At 43.6% G+C, this 23761-nt stretch overlaps 1 protein-coding gene across 1 annotated transcript; it reads left to right on the plus strand.

Moving 5' to 3' along the window:
- Window positions 1-3794: 3794 nt before the first annotated feature.
- On the plus strand, window positions 3795-18885 carry SLC40A1 (solute carrier family 40 member 1). The gene is made up of 8 exons (XM_082762980.1): window positions 3795-4032; window positions 4147-4214; window positions 8348-8507; window positions 9306-9421; window positions 9739-9865; window positions 13047-13289; window positions 15020-15685; window positions 16685-18885. The coding sequence occupies exons 1-8, from the start codon at window positions 3987-3989 to the stop codon at window positions 17002-17004; spliced, it is 1746 nt and encodes a 581-aa protein (XP_082619106.1). The 5' UTR covers window positions 3795-3986; the 3' UTR covers window positions 17005-18885.
- Window positions 18886-23761: the final 4876 nt, after the last annotated feature.

The following is a 23761-nucleotide window of genomic DNA, read 5'->3' on the forward strand; positions in this document are numbered from 1 at the left end:
TGCTGCAGAGGTACAGCAGGAAAAAAAAATCACTCATATTACAGATAGTTCTGTTCAAACTCATGCAAGTCAAAAGGTTTTATTCCCCAGTTCACTTCTCGACTGAAAACCTTTCAACATTACCTTAAATCTATTTTATTTTTATTTCATTGAAACCAGTGAAAATTAAATGAGTGCCTAAATTTTAAAATGTGCTTTTTTTTTTTTTTTTTCTTGGCACAGAATCAGAACAAAATACTGCAGAGAGGTGAACGGGGATGTCAAAATCTGACTGTCTTAAAGACATCAAGCATAATCTTCAGTGGGAGTTGTTCAAGAGGACAATGCCTTCTGCTGACAATAGGCTATTCTTGTTAAGAGATACAAGTACTTCCTGACTTGCTTTCACATTTGATTTTATTGCGTGTGTCAAAATTCCCGAACACTGAATGGAAAAGTAAAGCCAAAATTTGTAGGTGTTAGAAGGCTGCAGGGAAAATAACAAATCCCAAAGTTTTCATATTGCCTACTGAAATATGAACAAGAAGCAAAATGCTGCTTAATAAACATTGTGGGATTGTTTAGTAAGAGAACAGTGACACCCCGGAGGTGACAAACGGCTGAAGTTCTAATGAGGAAAGCTAAACAAAATGAGCTTAGCTTGCAGATAGGCTCTTATCTCACCCTCAGGACTCATTTCAGGCCCTTCCTCAACACCGTGTTCAAATTCAAGTCAGTGATTGCACGCTCTTGAGGATGAATGTTCAGTAAGATAGAGGGGGTTTGCAGAAATGTCTCTGCTGTCATCTGAGTGTGAAACATCCACTTGTTATTAGCAGACGGAGTGCTTTCCTTCCTTTTAATTACCTTTTTTTTTTTTTTTCTCATTTGGTACAAGATGCGTTCGTTACTTGTGTTTTGGGTACAGTGTTTTCCTATGGCTGAGAGTGATCTCCCAAAAGGAGTCCTACTGAAACAAGATAACCTAGGATGTTAGGTGTGTTGGTTTGCTCACCAGGCAGGCCACCACTGCTTCGTTTACAAATGCCTTGGATCAGGCATGTGAGCAGGGGGCTGCTCCAGTCTCCTGAGCTGGACTTTTGTATAAGCTACAGATCGAGTCCTACCCGAATCAAGTCTTGAACTGTGAGTTTGCTCGCCCCTCAGAATGGATCCCCTACAAGGGTTTGTCACTGGTAATGACAAGGATGGTCGCTCCGGGTGACAATGCCTGCAGCCTGTCATTGAGCTGGCACTTTGCAAGGAGACAAATCCAATAGGAGCGTAACACCGCGGGTCTTCGGGGAAGGCGGGAGGGCCCGGACATTTCCTTAATGCGGGTTAGCACATACAGATAGCCAGGTTCCTTGGATGCAAGTGAAATTAATGGTTTTGGAGGAAAAAGCATCTCTCTCTGCATAGGAGCAGGCAGCCTAAGAAACTCTCCACCCCGTCTCTGCCTGTTTCCCCATGCCAATGCACAGAGTCCCAGCAGGGCCCGGCTCAGCGAGCGGTTCCCCGCTTTGCCCTTCAAAGGGCCGCAGATCATGCACATTCTTCCCAGCTTTGCCAGGCCTTGTGTAAGCTGATGAGTAAAAAGCCACCTTGCACACCAAGAGGGGAGCTGTAATGAAGAATGGCAACATCCTGATAATTAAGCTTCATGAAACCTCTCTGCTGAGCGTAAGATCTGAGCTTCCATGAGGTCTCTCACCATTATTCACGCCTCTTTGGTTGAATCCGTGATGACATTTGTAGAAATTATTTTGTGAAATTGCGGCTGCTCTAGATTCAGAAGCCCTATGACAAGCACCACACTTATACAAACTGCCAGTGATGTGGGCAGTGGTTAGAAGCTAAACATGCCCTCTCTTATTTTTCAAGACATGTCTTTCCTGGAAGCGTATCTTTGAATATTCTTTGCATCATAGCTATGTGCTTACCAATCACTACAATGCTTTCTGTTGTTCCTCGTCTTGTAGTTGAGCTGTTGTCCTTGTTGCCAGGCAGGTTAAGTCTACCCGGACTTTCTTAGTTACAGACAGATGTTTTGTTAGAAACATTTTGAAGAATATTTCTGTCTTGTGAATTGAGGTCTTTGGAGATCTGAATCTGAAGCTTAAAAATTCTGAACTACTCCAGCAGTCACATTTCTTCACTCAGGTAATAACTGGAGAGGCAACGTTAACCATATATTTTAAATAAAGCATAAGGAATCAAAGATTTTTTATCCACCAACAAGTTTTGCATAGGGAGACTATAACATAAATGCAGGGCTGGTTAATTCCTGCGCATCGTCAGAGAGAGACAGTAACGAATTAAGAAATTTGTTAAGAATAAAATGCCTTTGTGACAGCTACAACAGCAGTAAGAGGCTCTTGGGCTGCCCACAAACGTATATTCTAGTGACCGGTGCAAAGCCAGCGTTATCTGCATAGCCAGGCTGTCTCGCTGTTTTGGTCAACGCTTGCAAACACAACCTAGGGCTTCGGCACACGCTGGTTGCCCTTGTTGTAGAGGAAGATGAGAATCCTGCTGTTTACAACCTCTGAAAAACCCAGAAGCTATTATTTGCAAACCGAAACATAGATATGAAAGCAGACTTTCTAAACTTACAGACATCTTTCAGCACCTGTGTTTCGACAAAAAAAATGATCTTGCATCTCCCCAGATCCCACTTTTTTGTCTCCAGTTCCACTCTGCCAACGACAATTAGTCAGGCCTGGGCTCAAATCCACTGCTGGTGTGCTGTCCCATTATGTAAATTATTGCTGTGAGGCTGCCGAGTCTGGTCTATACCAAGTAAAACAGGTAACTCCTCTCGTACGGCTTCCAGCTATTAAACACCTCCCTGAATGCATCTGAAATCTGTAAATATTGTGGTGAAAGGGCTCCCGTGAGCCACTCACCCAGAAACAGGAGCTGTCTCTTTAAAAATATTCACAAAGAAATCTAATAAAATTTGGAGGTATTGGAGGTGTAAGTCCAAATATAAGAATATTTGGGCATCTTTTAGTGACTTCTTAGGTGTAAAATCAAAGCACTGAAGCTAATTTACTGGGTCAAACCTCATCCTTGTAAGAAATGTTCCGTGATTCCCTGCTTGACAGGGGAAGGAACGTGGGCACGGACTTCTCTTAGTAAGCATCTGGTGAATGATCAGGCAGCAAAATGGTAGCAAATTCAGAAAAACTGTGGATTTCCTCTACCTGCCACCAGCACTGCCTTTGGAAGCAGACAAAAGCCTCACAAACCAGCGGTGGCTCTGGCCTTTTAGCCTTTGTGCATTTCCTAAGGAACACACCAGAAGCAGCAGCACTGTGCTCACCCGGGAGAGCCAGCCCCATTAAAGCAGTAATTTTAGGCTTCCTATGTTTATATGGATTTTTATCCCCGTGCTGTTTTTTTTTTTCCCCAAGGTAGCGCTCCCTTTACGCGAAGGATAACGCGTGATTCACACGCAGAAAGCCATCTAATTAACAGGAGCGGCGAAGCCCAAACAGATTAGTGGCCTGTTGTGTCACACACCTGCTGCGGGGATGGCCTATATACTTTGGGGGGGGAAAACGAGAGGTTTTTTGGAGCTCGGGAGGGATTTTGCGGTGTGAGGGGATAACATGGAGGCTTTCGCCTCGGCAGCTCGCAGCCCCCGCTCCCCTCCCGCCCTCAGGCGGCTTCGCCTCAGCGCCACACGCGGGGGGCGGGGCTCGCGGTGAAGGGGCGTGGCTTGCGGGCGATGGGCGTGACGGTGGGCGTGGCCTCCCCGCCGCCTATAAATTGCGGTGCGCGGCCCCCCGCTTCCGGCCCCGCCGAGCAGAGCGGAGCCGAGCGGAGCCGGGCAGCCCCCGGCAGCCCCGCGGCCCCGGCAGCGCTCCCGGCGCGGCGCATAAGGCCAGCGCTGGCCGACTTCAGCTACAGTGCTAGCTAAGTCGGGGGAGGCAACCACGGAGCGAAGCGGCGCGGCCCGGTCACGGTCCCGATCCCGATCCCCGTCCCCGTCCCGAGGCATGGCGCGGGGAGCTGAGCCCGCTGGCGAGCGGCGGCGGCGCTGCGGTCAGTGGGGCTGGGATTGGGACTGGGATTGGGATTGGGGTTGGGATTGGGGTTGGGGTTGGGACTGGGGCGGCCGCTGTCAGCCCCCAGCGCTCAGTTCTTCTTCCCCTGCAGGCTCCGTGCTCGGCTACTTCACCTCTGCCAAGTTCCTCCTCTACCTGGGCCACGCGCTGTCCACATGGGTGAGTGACACGGGGACGGGGCGCTCGCTGCTGCACCTTGCCGTCAGAAGCCCTCGCTCACACCCTGTCCAGTTTCCAGCCGCATGTGGGACTATCCTCAGGGCCTGCTTCTGCACCTCTGGTGCTTTCTGTGCCTGCAGAGCCAGGGAGGTTCCCCGAGGAGTGAGCTGTCAGTGACAGACACCACGCGTGGTCCAGAGTAGGATGGGAAAGGCAGGTCGTTGCAGCTCGTACATGGAGGGCTGCACTACTTGCTGCCCTTACTAATAGGAAACACACCGTGTTTGCAGCAGACCTCTTGCTGCTCTCTAGCTAACCTGTTGAGAGGGTCAGGGGGTGCTCCTTTCCCTGTCAAAGCGCTTAGCTGCTGAAATGCTTTCCTTCTGGACTGAATTACTCACTCTGACATTTCTTACTAACTTGAGTTGTGGTTCAATAACCTTAAAATATAAACAAAAAATAGAGGCTCTGGTCATCTTTCATATAGGAAAATGAAGAATAGAACCTTGTGCTATAACCCGAAGTCTTCCTTCAAATGACTTGAATCAAGAAGAAATAGAGAGTTTCCCCCCAGTTCTCCCTGCCGTCCCCAGTGCTTGATTTGGGCTGGATTAACGTGTGCTTTGTATAGCCCTGGCCAGGTCGCTGCTCTACGGTTACAGCACTGCGTGCCCAGCCCCGGCAGTGCCTGGCTTCCAGCACCACAGGAGGCTGTGCTGGTGTCCCCTTAATGGAAGGAGGCTCGGAGTGGTATCGAACACTTGTTTAAACAAGAGCAATGTTTTAGCAATTACTAATATCATTGAAAGAGCTGTGCGGTGCTGTGCCTCTTTGGCTCACCATTCTTCAGAGGCCAGGCTTGTTACCCACCAGACTTTTCATCAGGAGTGCCAACAAAGGGCTTACCTGGCGCTGCGGCCGGCCCTGCTTGCCCCTGGCAAGGCTGGCGGTGGGGCTGCTCTCAGCGAGGGAGGCTGACAAAGCAGGGTTTGAAAACCCCGCTGCACCCTATGACAAACAGGCTGCAGGGTGTCTGTTCAGCTGGTTAGCAGCATTAATGGTGTACTCCTCGTTCCAGCGTGTTTTCTTTTGTGCTGAAAACCTTGACTCAAAACAAACACCGCCAAAAAAAAAAAAAAAAAACACCCCTAAACCTGCTGAAACAACAGAAATGCGGCTTATTTTGGCAGAACTGGTGCAGGGCTGCACCTTCTCTATCTTCAAAGCTTTAGTGTTCTGGGCTGAACATTTTTTTTAACAGGAACAGCAACCAAGCACCTTTATCTTCAGAACTCAAATTGCTATAGCATCCTTGTTGTAAACAGTCTGTGTCCACAAGACAAAGCCTGGGAGAAATGGGGTTTTGCTGTGGTTGAAAGAGCTTAACTTTGGTTTCCACGTTGCTAAGACATTCCCAAAAACAGAGAGAGGCTGTAAATGATTAAATACAATGTCCTCAGATCCAAACAAAGCCTAGCATACCTTTCTGGCTCTCATTAAGTAAAGCATTTGAATCTGGGCTTGGCTTCAGCGCCTTGCTCTCCTGGAGTCTCAGACCGCATGCTGTTGTCCTTATGTATGTAAGCCATTCCTGTCTGTCACTCAGCGCCAAAGAAGGAACAGAAAGAAACGAAGTTCACCGAGGTGCTGCCAGGCTGATACTCGTCAAGAGGCCAGCAGCAACTTCCCAGCTTTGCCTGTGGCACCGCAGGGCTCAGGAGGCCCGGCAGCAGCCAGGCTCCTGCTGGCTTCAGTGCTGGGGTGGGGTTGTGTACAGCCACTCTGGGATGGTTTATAAGGGCGATGATTACAGCTGGAGAGCTAAGAACCATATTTAAAAGTTTGGTGAAGCTAAGCAGCTATAGTTATTGGAGTTGAGATACCCATGTTTTGAGACTCTTTTAAAGTGGGATTAAGTTATGTAATTAAGGTTTTGCCCATTTTTGAAAGCAATATGTACTGCTGAAATTTCAGTAGTTCTTACACACCAGCTTCAAACCTCTGCAATTCACTCATGCTGTTCTTCTGTGACACTAACTTATCCTTACTTGCTCTTTATGGTTTTTAATTCCTGAAAGAAACCCATCTTTCCTGATACTAACATCTTTAGTTACCCTAGAAGTTAGCAGTGTGTATTGGCCCGGTCAAATTACTCTGCGTAAATGTTGGATGAGGTTGAACAGAGTTCATAGGCTCCTTAAGCAAATTGTATGGCAAAATCATGATCTCACTGGAACCAGAGGAGGCGTCCTGTGAATATCAGGTGAGATTGGGTTTCTCACTCTGACAGCAGACCTGTCAGAGATTGTCACTGACTTTCACACACTGAGGTGCTTTTAAAATTACTTTCACAGTCATTGAATTCTTATCCCAACTGGAATATCTCTGCATAAAGAAAAGCCAACAACTTCTATGATCAGATTTTGATGCAATATTACTCCTTTGACTTATTTATTCTCCCACCTTAAGCAGTTACCCAGGCTAATCAAAATGTAGTTAATCCACCTGCAGAGATTGTAAGTGGAATTTGGTAACGAGATGCCTCAGGTCATAGTAGGCTTAAGTGGGTGCTGGACTGGGGAAATGACATCCCTGTTCTCATGGCTGGAATACTTTCCGTGTGCCTCCACTAAACATGGAGTACAAGTGGAACGTGCCTTAGAGAACACATCTTTAGAGAATGACCATTCTCTCGTGTATGAGCAGGCAAATCTAAGCCAGTTGTGCCTGGATACACATTCTTTTATTTATTATTTAGGAAACATAATACCCAGATTTTTCTTTGAGCAGGTGAAATTTTGTTCCCACATAATTGGCGTGTAATTCTTTTTCTGCTCGTGGTTAAGGAAACAAATGTTTATGCTCTGAAGAAGCCTCTTTTGGAGAACTCCATTGACTTTAAGTTCTTTGTGTGCCTGCGCTACGCTGAAGGCTTGCATCAAGCTTTGCAATTATGTTGCCCCTACAAATAGCATGCATTTTATATCTCTATGGCTGTGCTGCTTGACAGATTTGGCAGACTTTGCTTTGTAAGCGCTTCTATGTTGCATCTTCTCCCCCAGCCCTTTAGAGTACTTGAGGTTCTTAGAAATTGGTGCTATTTGCTGTTTCACAGAGCAATTGCTTATTTTAGATAAGGCAACAGAAGAAAACAGTTTCATCTTTCGCTTATGACAGGCTAACATGAGGAACCCTTGCAAAACAAACCATCCACGAACAGGACGAATGATTGTATTTATCTGCCTTTTAATTAAATAAAATGTTTTCTGTGGTGTACTGGCAGCGTGTTTAAAAATAGTGAGATGCCGACCTCCATCATGTGACACTGGTAAAACCTTGATGTGCATTCATTAGCAGGCCACAGGTCTCTTTGGCAGCAGACCTAAAGATGTTTCGAATAGTAGGAAAATTACATCACTTGGATGTGTTTAGTATTTTGGGCTTGTTTTTTGCCTGCTGTTACTGGTGTTGGAGCACTGAAATCCTGTATTCCAAGCACCAGTACTGCGAGGGGCTAACCTAGCTCTGCTATCCCATCTCTTAGCAACGTGCCCAGCTTCACCATGTTAAAGATGTTGAGTGCCTTGATTTCAGAAGCTTCAGTTAGTATTCAGGAACGTGTAGGGTGCCACTGTCCTTGATTTGCCCATCTCTATATTATGGCTTGCTTTGCCTAGACTTGCTTTTGTATTTTAAAATGGTATTTCTTGAGCGTTTTCAAGAGCAAACTGCTGTCTTGCTAAGTTATTTAAATAGCATTGCTGATCATTAAATCTGTTGGTGCTAGCTGATCTCTGGAGAATCCATGTAAGCTTTCTGAGTCCTGGTGGGTGTGGCTGGTAACACTGTTCTGTATTACAAAGAAATTAGGATTTTTGGGGTGAGCTTGAAAATATATGCTACGTTTGATTAGTACAGATAATTTCAGTGATGCCGGGATAATCAATGATGACAAGATGCATTGATTAAAAAACAAACAGCCACCCCCAAATCAAAACCCCCCACCTCTGTATGTGTAACCTATCTGATACTTCTAACACAGATATTTTCAGGGCATTAGTAAAACAGTCAACTACCGTGCTTGAGAAGTGCAAATAATAATGCTGTGTGTCTACTTTCTGTTGCTCTTAAAGGGAGACCGTATGTGGCATTTTGCTGTGTCTGTGTTCCTGGTTGAACTGTACGGAAACAGCTTGCTCCTGACTGCGGTCTATGGCCTGGTTGTGGCGGGATCGGTTCTTCTCCTGGGAGCCATTATTGGAGACTGGGTGGACAAGAACTCCCGGCTCAAAGGTTAGATGTCCAGAGCAGGTTATTTACTCAAGGATAGATTAAATTAATGACAAAGCTGTTAGTTAACTCCTGAAGTCAAATACGAGAACTGGGCTTGCTCGGTTTATTACAGGTAGTGTTTCAGAGTGGTTATAACTATACAGAATGTCAAAGACAGGAGGCGAACAGTTCTGTATCATGATGCATTCACTACTCAGGCTGAACCTATGCAATACATAGAGATCCACAGAAATGCAAAATATAAAAACCATGGGTTAAGGTAAAAGCTACAGGCAAGTTCTTTACCTTCTAATATGAACACATCATGCATTATTTGTTGTCTTGTGTCTAGATATAAACATCTTTTGTGTAAGTGATACTATTGCATTTGTGTTACCTGTGTTTGAAATATGTTTGCTCTAGTTTCAAAAGTAATGTGGCATCAAGTTCTTCATATACATGCTTGCTTTCCGAGGGTTTACGCAGTAGCATCACTTGCATACTACACTGCAGATAAATTTTAGAGGCTTAAGCTGAGTCTCTTGACCTTTTAAAAATGGTGTCAGCGTGCAAATGTTTTTTTTTGTCTGGGAATGACTATTTAGGCACTACTTCTAGCTGTGAAGTTGCATCAGACAGTAAGTTCATTTTCTAAGACAATGGAATGTTCAAGATCAAAAGTGATACGTACTTTGGTTTTATATTTGGGTTGGGAGAATAGGAAGCTAAAAAATACTTAAAGAATCCATGCTTATTTTTAACCTTTGTAAGCTTATAGTTTACTCATGTTCACGGTTATTCTCTTTTGATTTACAACAGTGGCCCAGACATCCTTGGTTGTACAGAATGCATCTGTCATCCTGTGTGGTATTATCCTGATGATTGTCTTCTGGTTTAAGACACAGCTTTTGACCTTATACCATGGATGGCTTCTTGTGAGTGCTCCAATTTCTTAATAAGGAATTCTTTTATGAAGAAACTTCTGGGAGTATGGGAGACAGATGCACTTTTGTTTTTCTCGTTGTGTTTAGACACTTCTGTGAGCTAAAACTAGCAAGTAAAACAAAGTAGCTGGGGAAACAAGTGATTGTTTACTTTTAGGAATTGTGAAGTGGACTTGGTCTTGTCTGAAGAATAACAGTAGAATGCATGATTCAAATGTGAAAGTGTCTTTTCTCCTTGTACAAGGTAGGAGCGAAGATCTCCCTTCATCGCTTTTCTCACCTTGTAACTTTTCCCCCCATTTCTCTAGACGATGTGCTATATCCTGGTTATCACGATAGCAAATATTGCCAATTTGGCCAGCACTGCCACAGCGATCACAATTCAGAGGGACTGGATTGTTGTGGTTGCAGGGGAAGACAGAAGCAAACTGGCAGGTGAAATACATTGCCTTTTTAATACTTTAAATTGTCTTACTTTCTGAGTTTGAATTTAGGCTAGAATTTTACAGAGCTCAGCACATCTTTGAGTTCCAGTCACTGTGCGAAACAGCAGGTAGAAAGGGCAGCCTTTATTTCCCCTTTTCCTGCTCTGTGCCAGATTTAGAGGGATTAGAAGTTACTGTTGTGCTAACAACTCGGTCAGGTAGCCCTAAACTACTTTTGTCCTTGTTTAGTGCTACTGCAGCTTTGTCAGAGGAAATCTTTATTCTTGTCATCCAAATAAACACGCATCAACTCCTAAATCAAATAGTGAGTGTTTAATAGAAAAGCTATTTAACCTTAAGGCACTGAGAGCCAAGTGTTGCAATACTTTATTTTTAGGTCCCTGGAATGAAACGGAGAGCTGTTGCGTAATCGGGCTCCTTACCTAGGGATCAAAGAGATGCCTAAGAATGAAGTCCAGAACAATAAAGTGTATGGATGGGGAAGCTGCCAGTAGGAAATGCTGTGCATGCGGATGTATTTGAAGTCTCTCAGTTCTCTAGCATTAGTGTCTAACTCAAAGCTGTGGATTCAGTTGGAACTGAGTACTCAGTATTCCTTTGGCAACTGATAGCTTTGGTCATAGAGTCTGGACTTAGCCTCCTTTTTGGTCTAGTAAATATTTTTCCTTCTTTTTTTCCCCTTTCTTGTGCGGTGGCATGGCATTATTAGGAGAAAGAGTTCCCATTCAAATTCTGCTGCAGCTTGGTGGCCATGACACTCCTTGGATACGAGAGATTTGGGGATCTTCTGCACCAAGGAGGCATTGAATCTGAGTGCCCTTTGCTGGGGAGTGCTCCTAGCAGCAAGGCAGTTCCCACCAGGGGCTGTGTGATTGATCTCTGGCTATGCTGCTGCTCTGATATAACAAGATTGGGAACTGGCTGCTTTTGCAGTGAACTTGGGCATGCTGTAGGGACTCTGAACAACCCGGTGAGGAGATTTGAGCCTTCCCAGACAGAGGAACTGATACTGCAGTGCAAACAAGGCACAGAGCAGCTTGACATTGCTAAGACATTTATAGCTCGTTGAAGTAACTCTGGGACTGAAAGTTCCAAGTCTGAGACACTTCTGGAGTTCAGATACCTCAAGGCTTAGACAGCATTTCAGCTTCTGGTCCCTAATTTTGTAGGAAGCTGCCTAAATTATCCATAAGTTCACATGCCTGAATCATTGTAAAGATTTGCATCACAACCACAAGGAAGAAATCTGCAGTGTATCTCCTGTGATGGAATTTTACTTGCCCATCTCATCCAGGAGAGGTTTGCTCTGCTTTATGTGCCTGCAGTGTCTCACTTTCATTTCCAACTCTGCAAGTTCTCCATTCTAGTCTTCTGTTTTGACCTTGCAGTGCTTTTCTAGGTCATGCCTTCTGTAGAGCAGCAGTACCAGTTAACTTTCTTTATGCACGTAGGAAAAATATGATCTGTCCAGAGTAGCTTTGAAGTTCTAATGGTTCTCATTAACCTTTCTTCTTATGTTAGTTCTTATTCAGCAAATCATGCTCCCTAATCCCTGTGCGCCTTCCTGAGATAAGGTACAGACCACACCTGCAAAGATCTGCTGCAAGGGAGGCGGTCGTGCCTCTGTACAGCTCGATGGGTTCAGTTACATGACCACTTACATTCTGTACTGAAAATTCAGGCAAGAGGTTACTGTGAGTTCTGATGCAACTCGGTTTTAAAACCAAGAAAAAGCCCAAACTAAGCACCTTGGCTCATCATGTAGAAGCAAATCTCACTCAGGCTGGATAAGGTGGCTTTGTACTGAGTCATAATGTAACTTGGAGACTGAGGTTCCTGAACTTAAAAAAAAAAAAAAAAAAAAAAAAAAAAATAATAATTAAATGCCACCATTGACTTTGCAGCAAATATTGTCCTCTATCTCAGCACTGCTAGATTTCTTGAAATAATAGCCATAGTTAAATAAATTGGTGGGACAGGCAAATAATAATTGCCTTGGCTTCCCCTTCTTTCTTGTCTATGATTCATCTTTCTGTTCACTCTGATTACTTTTGTAGCTCTCCCGAGTTTGGAAATACTATCCTTACCCAGATAAAACAAAGCTTAGTTCTTGGAGCTTCTAAAGCCAAGTATTAGGCAAGTCTGACTTACTCATCTTAGCTAAATATCAGTGAAATAGTTAATACTGAACCAGTTAATACCGAATTGACTTTGAATTCTAATTTGAATACCCTAAACCAGTCTCTGAATGCAAAGGAACAATTCTCTGTAGATTCAGTAAGCCAGCTTTATATTGCACTAATTCCATTTTCCCTTGAAAAGCTTCATTTTCTTAATAGGAATCTAAAATCAGTTTGAGCTGTATTGCTAAGCAGCCCGAAGCCTTAGTGTGCAAAATCATGGAGCATCCAGGAGCTGTTAGGGGCAGAACGATGGCACCATTAATTGAAATCCCCAGCAACCTGGAGGGACTGAAGCTGACTTCACTGGGGAGGGTGAGACATCTACCAGCAAGTGGAAGATGTATTGTGGGCTTCTTGTTTTGCCCGTAAACATCCATGTGTGGAGCAGAAGGGAGGGAGGACTTCGCTCAGGAAGTCCGTAGCATGCCTGCAGCTACCATCGATCAGTGTGACTCGATAAGGAAATTGAAAGCCATTTCAAAGGTCTGCTGCTATCATGGTGGGTACTGTGGTCACCACGTATTAGAAGTGAATGCAGGGAGACTGCAGCTGCTAAAATTATCTTTTCAGGAATGAATTCTACCCTGGTAGGTTTCTGTTAGTGTCCCGAGTTGTGCATGTTGGGGTGGAGTGTTAGTGAGTCCATAGTGTCACCTGAATGTAAGGGCAGCCTGTGATCTACTGAGAAAGCATTTCACCTGCAGGAATAAGCTGCCACTGTAAATGCAGAATCCTAAACCTGGAAGACCATCTGCAGGCAAAACTGGCAGAGGAAGGGTTTGGCTTATGAGCTCCTGGATTGGGCTCAGTGAATTCTGACACTGGAACGCTTTAAAGGAGTGTCTAGCAAATCCCTGTTCCTACTGAAATCACTTCAGGTTGAGTCAATGCTTATTGATGTGTGTGCTTCAGTGCAACTGTCAGTTCTGGTAGTGAATGTCCCACTGTAAGTATTCAGCAATTGATATCCTCAAATCGTTCCGACAGATATGAATGCCACGATACGACGAATCGATCAGTTGACCAATATCTTGGCCCCAATGGCAGTTGGTCAGATAATGACGTTTGGCTCTCCAATGATTGGCTGTGGATTCATTTCTGGTTGGAACCTGATGTCAATGTGTGTGGAATACCTGCTGCTCTGGAAGGTTTATCAGAAGACCCCTACCCTGGCTCTCAAGTGTTCAAAAGTTGAAGAATCAGAACTGAAACAGCTGAATGCAAAAAAAGGTATGGGAAACACAGACATCACTGTTGCAGTCCGTGGTATCCTCGCTGTATCAGTCAAAATGAAATTGTTGACTTCTGTCTTCTATGGACGCTGCTTTGAAGCTCAAGCTTTTTGCTCCTAGCGTGAAGCTTTCAGTTTTTGGGTAGAGATACAGAGACTCCTAAGTAGTGACAATTCCTCATGCAGCTATTTGACAAATCCCATAAAATGTAGCCCCAAAATGAATACTTTCCTCTTAATCCTTCAGTCTGCCCTGCTATTCAGGGCTGGTCTTGTTGAATGCACCCCTCCATCTGTCTCACATCTCGAGGGCTGACAAAGCCCTTTGCTCTGGAGTGTCTATGAGGAAAACAGCTTGTGTAGGTCTCTTCCTGCTAGCTTATCTCTACTTATGCACAGTACTACCAGGCTTTCAGGAAGATATAGAATAGGTGGTAATATTGCTAATCTAGCAAGTTTTCAGTTCTACGTGCTGCAGGAAACGGAGGAGGAAAGTCTGGTTTGGCCATCTACTCAACTTCCTTGGCCAAGCTGAACAACTGGGATTTGCAGCATAGGTGGCTGCGATGCTGATCTTTAAGGCAACTGCAAAACTAATACCAATGTTAATTTTGATTGTCTTAATAGCACAAAATTATTTCAAAGAAGTCTGTTCTGAAGCACTTGAAATGTACCAGATACTAGAGTGCAAGACTTGAGCCCAGTGGGGCTACCAGTATGTAAATTCTACTGAAAGCCCATGCTGTGCATGGTACTCCCAACTACAGCATGCTTCTTTTTTTTTAAAGCTAAAAGTGTTTTTGAAGAACTCTAGTTTTCTCTTCAAAAGTGAGCTGACAAATCTGTTAAATCTGTTCTTTGCTCAATATATAGTGAGTTGGGAGGCTGCTATTAAAAGTGCTGAAGAGACTTTTCTTCCCAGGCACAGAAGCCTTGTGGTCCAGTAGGCTGATGGCAGCCCTAGGGTAGAGGAGCATGATAAAGAGGGCAGAAGGCTTTCTCTGAACCCAGCTCTTCTCTGCTCCTGGTGAACGAAGCATTTAGCAAACAGAAACATTCTCTTAATCTTTGCTGTTGCAGTGTTTTGATTCAGTAGAGGACTTGCAGTTTTTGAAAACTTGCCAAAAGACTTGAAGTACCCCAATTGCAATACGGGGAGTTTAGGCAAATATAAACACTGCCATGACTTTTCTGTTTCAATTTGCTTGTGGCCAGTGGAAGCATGGTGCCTTTTCCTTATGCTAAAGGAGTAAGCATGGAATTGTAGGAAAGCATGATAAAGTTTTAAAGCCTTCTGGCTTTGGTAGGCTTCAACAGGCTTCTGTCTTGGCTTTCCTAATGTAACATTGGCATGTGTTTAAATATTCCCTATTTTCTCTGCTTAGTGCATTTAAACATACAAAGCTGTATTAAAATACCAACTCATGCCAGCTAATTCTCATCACATAAATCATTTCCTTACGGAAATGAAGCATTTAGTCACAAGTCTGAAGAAAGCATAGCCTGCTTCGTTCTTAATACAGTTTAATTGAAAAAGCAGGAGTTTAAACTGATACAGGAACTTTACTTCATCTCACTGTGCAGGTGAGATTTAAGACGGTTAACGAAGTGGAGGAAAGCTGATGAGCAAATTGAACCGAGGCGCTTCTGGAGCAGTGAGCTTACTGCAGCCGCTTGCCTTGCAGCTCCCTGGCAGGAGTGTATCTAACAGTTCCGTTTCTGTTCACAGACAATGACATGAAACCCGCTGAAGGAGTGCAATTAATTGTTGAGAAAGATGTAAGTGGCTTTGAGCCCCAACAGGAGAAGGAAGTCGGCTGCGCTGCCCGGGTTGCCGAGCCTTTCATCACCTTTCGTGATGGATGGGTTGCGTACTACAACCAGCCCGTGTTTCTCGCAGGCATGGGGCTTGCGTTTCTGTATATGACTGTTCTGGGCTTTGATTGCATTACCACAGGCTATGCATACACTCAGGGTCTGAGTGGTTCTGTGCTCAGCCTCCTGATGGGTGCCTCGGCAGTCACTGGCATCATGGGAACGGTGGCTTTCACCTGGCTTCGTCGCAAATGTGGCCTGATTCGCACGGGCCTCATTTCTGGAGTCGCCCAGTTCGCTTGTCTGATCTTGTGTGCCATCTCTGTCTTCATGCCTGGAAGTCCGATGGATCTGACGGTTTCCCCGTTCGCTGACATCAGTGCTCGGCTGTTTAAAAGTGAACCATTACCTACTATTGCATCTCCAGGAGGGGAGCCCGAAATGGCTTTGGCAACTGGGGTGCCCAACGTGTTAAACGGGTCTACTACTCCTGCTCACAGCGGCCCAGAGATGAGTCCTGAGCCCGTGCCTTTAATCTCTGTTAGTCTCCTGTTTGCAGGGGTCATTGCTGCTAGAGTTGGTGAGTATCGCATCGCTATTGACATCTGATTGATTGATTGCTTTTAATTCTAGAACCTACAGTACTTGTCAGCTAAACACCAACTTGAATTGCGAATTGTAGGCTGCAGTTGGTGTTGCATCACACTTCTAAGTCTAATTTGTTGCACTTCACAGGCAAATGAAATGTTCTTACACAAAGTATTGCCAATGCAGGGACTGCAGTCCTGACTTGTGTATCACTCTGCTCTAACATGAGGAGTGGTGTAGCTTGTTCTTAATTAGTATAGCGTGTTCTTTGGAATGATCATCTCTAAATACTCTTCCTTTTTTCCTTTCTTAAAAACGTGTTAATACGAAACAGGTCTAAACCCTAATGCTACATAAACCTTCAAATTTTGCAGTTTACTAAATTAGTTCATTAAATAAATGACCTCTTCTTCAAACTCTTCTTTAAACTTGTGACCGGCAAAGGAGTTTAGAAGAGGAAACATTGATTTGAATGGCAGCTTGATTTTTTTGAGGAATTGCCAGATAGTCTAGTATTTGTCAACAGTAAAAAAAAAAAAAAAAAAAAAGTTAAACATGTATATGTAATAATTTTAATCTATGGAACCTTTATACTCCTAAAAATTTCTGCAGCTTATGCTGAGTTTTGGAGGAAGAAAATACTTGATTCACACATAGAAAGCTTTTAGCAATGTCAAGTTGCTGTAAAACAGATATTTAAATAAGGAACAGGTGAGCAAAACATTGTTAGCTTAATAGGTGTGTTGAAGCAAAATGTAATGGGGAAGTTGATGGGCAAGCTGTTTGTATTAGTTCAGGAAATATGAGTAATGGGGAAAGAAGTGTCTGTTTGCTGTGCCAGTGTGAAATGCATCGTATTCTGACAGGAGGTTAGTTTGACCTGCATATTTTAGGCAGAAATAAGTGTGTGCAAACAGAAAGAGATTGTGTCAATAATGAAAGCTTATCTTGGGAAGCCCAGTTGTATGGATAACTTTTTTTCTCTCCTCAGGCCTTTGGTCCTTTGATTTGACTGTCACACAGTTACTCCAAGAAAACGTGGTAGAATCTGAAAGAGGCATCATAAACGGTGTCCAAAACTCCATGAATTACCTTCTTGATCTGCTGCACTTCATCATGGTCATCTTGGCCCCTAATCCTGAAGCTTTCGGCTTATTGGTGCTCATTTCTGTGTCTTTTGTTGCAATGGGCCACATAATGTACTTCAGATTTGCTCAGAAAAGCTTGGGAAAACAACTTTTTGCTTGTTGCACTCCTGATCCCAAAGCAGTCTCTGATAGTTCGCTGCCTGGTAATACGTCCACTGTCTGAAAGGATCCACTTCTTACTAACTTGCTACACAAATATCATAGTTAAAAACATATATGGCCTTTTGTTACCATGTCTGAGGTGTTTCTCTAGAGTTGAATGCATAGCTTAAACATGTGAGGAAGCCTTCCCAAGAGAACCAAAATCCATCTTACAGCGAGCCTGCACAAATGTTTCATGTTTGGCTAGGGACAACCTCGCTGGATCTTCATGAGTAGTGTTTCAAAGGAACCTCGGAAGTAGTACATCTAGTATTTGACCACCAAATCGTGTCAAATTTAAGTCCCCAAGATCCCTACGGTGAAACTGTTTTTGCAGTTCAATGTAGTCACTTTGTGAATTCTGAACAATTCTTTTGCTCATTGAACAAAACAAGGTTTTTATTTAGTTGCTTTAGAAAAGCTTCATATACCATATTTTTTTCTATTTTTCCCCTATTCAGAAACATTCTGTTCCACATATTGCTCCCCTGTCTTCTTGAAAAGGTTAAAATGTTCCTGAAGGAACTCTGAAGTTCTGATGCTTTCCCCAAGGAGCTTTTTAGTATTATATCTGTTCTGGTTTAACTTTACAGAAACACCTACGTAGTTTTTTTTTGTTTTTTTTTTTTTTTTTGCATGTTTTCTTACAAGTTAGATTAGCCATAGGTACAAGATATTGTATTACACTGTTGCACTTCATAAACTAGAACATAACCTCATTTTAGCAGAAGCTATTAATATAATGTAACATTATAAAGCATGGCTTTTTTAATTGCAAATGACAGGTCTGCTCAGGTTTGATGTAGCAGAGAGTGATAAGGTCAGGAGTACTGGTACAGAAAACTTAAAATCTGGGCTAACTTAGCCTTTGCTTTTGAGTACAAGCAGCTCTAGTTTACCTTCAGACGCTACTGTTTTCAGAAACCCTATTGAAGTCTGATGCATTGGAAAATGGTTCGTATTCCAGGCAGAAGAAACAAAGTGGATGACTTGCTTTTATCTGTTTTACATTTATGTGGATTTTGACTTAGTTTGTTCTAAAATACTGCTAGGACAATGAGATGTTGGATTGTGTGGCCCTCTAAAGCAACTTCAGAGAAATGGAGAATGCTATATCCCTCTGATTTTCAAGAAGTTCTTGTGTTAGTTGGCCCTGCACGTGTACTAACACAGTGCTTCTGTAGTCTTTACCCATTTATGCACTTTTGTGGAAACTATTCCAAGCACTTTGCTTTTCTGTAGAGTTCCAGGTTTTCCTATGGTATGACAGCATGGCTTTTCAACCTAAACTCTTTGCAAAATGTTTGCCAAATTATAAGAAGCATGCAGAAACATGAAGGATAATTTTCACAAGTTGCTGACATAACTTTGAAGGTTTTTATTTTAGGTACTGTCCTTCACACAGTCATCTATGATGCCAAACTTCGACCCTGGAATGTAAGTGTGTGAACTCCGTTGATGTTAAAGGCGTTACACCAGGGCTGGATCCAGGCCATCTGTCTTAAAATTTGTGGTGATTATCTAAATAGAATGTAAACCACTTCTAGTGGCTTTTGTCTCACAGTATTTTGTAAGAAGAGTGAATGAATGGGAATTCAATGTACAATCTACTTGTAGCCCTCAGGATTCAATAACTGGATGTAATAATTTTTTGCCTCTAATGGACCAAAACTAATGATTATTAATACGTTACTGAAAGGTTCTCAGGGATGTTTTCACTATGTTTGTGTTTTCTTTGTCCAAGCTTTGGGGTTTTCTTTTAATGTAATATGTAAATTAGAAGAGCTTTAAAATTTGTGACTCAATCCTGAGTGTAAATTCTTGAGGAAAAGGGAATTTTGCCCTCAGCAGAACTTAAGTCAAAGAGAAATAAATCAAGCTAAATCTAGATTTGTAGAATCAACATGCCCAAAGAATTGCCTTTACAGCATATGATAGAGAATAGGGTTGAACCAGTGAGGAATTTCAAAGTAGTAAATAATGTCTGCTTTGCCAAATATGTTGTCTCCTGTATGTAATCTAAATTGGGACCAGATTTCAGTATTGCTGAATATAAACAAAGGTAGCCCAAATAACAGCGAATGCCTCTGTACTGCGCTTTGAGGAACATCTAAATACCAACTTATGTCTTGGACTCGCTGGCTGTCAGGGAAGTCAAGCTGAAAATGCCATTTCCTGTGGGCTTTCTATAGCCCCCAGAATCGAGTGTGCCTAAAGCTTAATGCTACAGCCCTAAGCAGCAGGCATCCCAAAGAAGATCTGTTCCTGCAGTCCGGAGAGCTCCAAGACCATACAGCAGGTAGGGCTGGGAGCTTCCCATGTGCCCATCTGCTCCCAAAGCATTTTTATTTTTAAGATCATCGTAGTCCTACGTGTAGTTCAGTAGGGTAGCAGTTTGTTTCGCAAAGAGGCCCACTAGATACTGCAGTCTGGATCTCAAGCCAAAAAAGTAGTATTGGGAGGGGGCTGGTCCTTCGCGTTCTGTATGCATACTGTTCCTGGGATTTGCATGTGCAGATATACAACTGGATGGCAAGACAATCCTGGAAGGCAGAAAAGCAAGATAGATACTAGCTTTAAGAGGAGTACGGAGGTCTAAATTGGAAATCTAGTATAGTATGCTTTAGAGTGAGTCAGATGTCAGAAAATGTACGCTGCTTGAGCACAACCCGTGTGCATGTCTTCAAAATGTACACAGACACCTGTACTGATCAGTGCTTTGAAGCAATGTGGAGCCTGAAGTCTTACTTAGCAGGACTTTCATTAAGTAAGCATTTTTGGCCTTGTATTTATTTATTTTTTTAAATGTGTCCAATTTGGATGAAAACTGCCCTTAAAATGTACGCACTAAAAATCAATCTTTCCAAAATAGCCTATTTTGTTATACAACCTTATGCTGGACATAGTATTGATTTATGTATTAATCTTGTTAAAGCTAATGAATAAATTTGCACAAAAAATGTTGTTGTGTGTTACTCAGTTTGTGTGCAACTTGAACTGATCCCATAGCTGGTTTTTTCTAGCGTGATGGGATGGGAACAGCCAGGAAGCACTAACAAATAGCTCTGAGGAGAAGGGAAATAGTAAATGGAGTGCAAACCTTTCCATGACACTACGTCTCTCTGCAGTAAGCTGCTTTTTAGTTACCATTCCACAGAATCTTGCAACCTCAGCACAGGACCAGCAGTTCTGTCTCCTGGCTTTCTGGGCAGCAGGAAGCAAATAAATTTACCTTCCCAGTCATCTTCCTACCATACTGAATTGGAGCTGATGGCCTTTTGTAGCAGCAACATGTAGGTGAGAACACTATAAAACAGCTAGGCATAATAGTGGTTGCAAACAAACATGGTATTTCTCATACTGTGGGTTGAATCTTGAAAAGACTTCAGATGAGTATTTTGTATGGGACTGCTGCTTGGTATGGAAGGTGTGTATGTTTGTGTGATTGCTAAGTCTTTGGAAGGATGCTCTACTTGTTCAGTAGGATTTCCCTGATGGGATTCTTCTTGGTTTTATTTTCATAATGGTTTTCTTCGAGCTAGCACTTCCAGTTTTCAACCCCCAAATCCTACCTTGATACAAGGAAAAGGATGGAATAAACTCAGTCCCTATGGATTAGACGACTTCCCATTTCTTGCCTCAGAAAGCTCTGCCCCTTAGAAATGCAAAACAAGTAGGCCAGGTTCATACTGACTATTTTTAAAAATACTGTAGTTATGGCTGTCTTCACTTCCACAACGCAGGTGGTGGATGGGGTCATGTATGTCCCAGATTAGCTGAGCGAGCTCCTTGGCTTAATCAAGGGGTTGAGTGTTTGTCTCCTATCAATCTCAAAGCCCACACCTTTTCCTATGGGGTTTTATTTTCCCCACTCTTTTCCCTCTTCTTTCAGAGCCTGCTTTATTAGTGTAGCCAAGCAGTCTTTAAAATGGTAATGTACAAAGGATCACATTTTGCAGATAAAAATTTCTAAAGAAAAAAACCACATTCTGTAACAAGTAAACAGCCCATTCTTGTCTTTCATTTCAAATAACTTCTGCTGTTTAGTATTAAAAAACAACAGCTGTTACTGAGTCAGTGTGAAGTCATAAGCTCCTTGCAAGCCCAAAATGATAGAAAAAAGAAAAGAAATAATTCAGAGTAAAGATGATTGTTTCTGCTGAAGAGCAGTGCTGCTAACATGTGACTTTTCTCTGTGGAGATGAGTTTGCTTTCTCTGCTTTGAAGTTGACCAGTTTTTAGGTCCCCTGGGAGTTAATTGCTCTATTCAGATTTTTCTCTTGTGCTTAGTAGCAGAGAGGCTGCTGGTAGGCATCAGGGTGCTTGTGCTCAGTACTCTCTTGCCCTCTGTACTCATGTTCTTTTTCCTGGGTGCTGTTAACCACAGGGTGTAATAACCACTGTGGGATTAAAAGAAGGTATTTTGCTCCTGTAGTAAGACTGTGCCTCCAGCTTGTGCTTTCAATAAGCCAGACTGTGTTTTGCAACTCCGATGGGCAGAAAAAGCTGGACGAGGATGTTTGCTTAAAGACTTGCAAAGTGCACGGACAAAGTGCGAGCTGTTCAGTAAAGCTTTTTCAAATACTTCAGCTCGTCCTTGTGCGGGTCAATATTTCTTTCTGGTTAAACTTTTATTGCATTTGGTCACAAGCCTGCAACCATGTGCTTTCCGCTCGTATTCTAGGTAGAGAGTGATGGAGCAATCGGTTCACACGCGCAGACTTAGAGGTCTTACTCCGTGGTAAGTGTGCAGGAAGTTACCTGACTTACATCTAGAAAACCTGATTCTACTCTTTAGGCAGATAAGGGAATGAAAATGCAGAGCAGCATGTGCCCTTAGGGCTTCAGCAGGTAACTGCACCTCTGCTTTAAAGGAAACAAGCAAAGCCTCCAAAAGCAGCAAAGCAAACTCTCGTTAAAATGGTAGTATCAGCTCAGAAAACCCAGCCAACCGTTTGTCCGTGGTACAACGTACAGCATATCAGCATCCCGATGACACCGTAAAGCCTGAAAATACGTTTTTGGCTTGAGCAGCCCATGTAACGCAGCGTGACTTGGTGTGTCTGTGTGTGTCCTAGGTCGCTGTACGCCCACCGCTGCCATCACCGTGGCTCCTAGCTCTGCCTGGGGTGCTCCTGGCTCTGCCACCACATCTCCTCGCAGCGCTGCCCGCTCTTATCGGCAGGGCAGAGCAGGGCACCAGCTCTGCCTGACCTCAGGAGCACCCTGCCTGCAACGGCCCGCGGGTGCTCGGGGGCTGATTAGCCAGCCGACAGCACAAACAGCACCGAGGAGGGAGTCCTGTGCTCATGCCGAGGGCTTTGCTCTCTGGGAGGGGAAGCAGTGCCAGGCTTGCCTCCAGCCAGGCGCTGACTCTCATAAACCCATTAAAATGGATTCTACGATTAAAATCCGTCCTGCAGACCTTTCTCTTGTATCCTGGGTAGCTGGAATTAACCGTGTGGCTCGGGAGCTCTTTGCCACGAAGTGATGGAGGAGCGTGTTACAGAAAGCAGGGTGACTGTGGGAGTCCCTTGCCTATAGAAAACAGGTAAAAAGGCAATATGCCTGTAACGAGCTGTGTTAATACAGCTGTAATTAGTCGATTGCCAACAGCATCCTAACCAATTGATCAAATGGTCTGGAAGAAAAAGAAGTCGAAACCACCTGTAGCCAAGTGCAAGGCTCTGTGTTTAAGCTGGCACAACTGACTGCTCGCATCCTGGCTAGGGAACACCCATCTGCTTTTGCAGAAAAGACTTGCGGTGTTATAGCGTCAAGGCCAAGCATAAGTCAACGCCATTAACATGAAAAGAGAAATGGGAACAGGTAATGTAGTGCGTGATTCATGAAGTGAACCATGCAGGCTGTTCTTTGGGACTGGGCAGGCTGGGGTACTGCAGCCCACTTTTTCGTGAGCAGCAGTGCGAACTGGAGAGAAGCCAGAGGAGTGAAAGAAGCATGAAATTCCTCTTCATGCTTAGAAAGTACAAGTAACACAGCTTCAGCACCTTTTCATCTAAGGATCCTTTTAAAGGAGGACACCTAAAGTGAAGAAAACATTCAGTCCTTACATTAGCACTTGCAATACGGTTCAAAGCATTTCAGGTACTTTATCTTGAACTAAAGGACTCAAAACAACGCCTCTTGATTCATGCCCTTATCACTTCAGCAGAGAATATCTTACGCTTTATTATTGAGCATGACAGTTAGGGATGTTAGATCCCCTCAAATTATTTTGGTGGAACAGCGCAAACAATCCTGTTATCATTAAGCAGACTTGCCAAAACGGTCGCCCAAAACGCTCACATGCTGCAGTATTCCCGTGCAGAGCCTGCCTACGTGATACGTGCACATCTCCTGTGCAGTCTGCTTCGTCAAGCTCTTTCAGCTGCCTGGAGCCTGCTGATTTAAGTAAGAGCTGCAGACCTTAGCTTGGAGAATTTGGGCTGTGTGTTTTGCGGGACTGCTCCTAGAAAGGCGCGTTTTGGTTTCAAGACTCCCGAGAAGGTGCTTGCGATGTTTGAATGTCTTCATTTTGGGGGGCTTCCCTCCGCAGGCTGACCACGTTAGACACGAGAACTAACAGGGAGTTACAAAAATATGTTGTCTGTCCAGCTGAGAAAGAGGGAGGAGGAGTTGTCCACGTTAGAAATATTTGTTCAGCTGCTCCTGGAGTAAGGCCAGTCAAAGTCACTGTTTACAGTATGAAGTGTGCTGCAGTCCATTTATCTCCCAAAGATAACAAAACAAGATAAAGAACCCATTCTTGGGGACAG

The sequence above is a fragment of the Aythya marila genome, assembly GCF_965140915.1.
Source record: "Aythya marila genome assembly, chromosome: 6".
NCBI lineage: Eukaryota > Metazoa > Chordata > Aves > Anseriformes > Anatidae > Aythya > Aythya marila.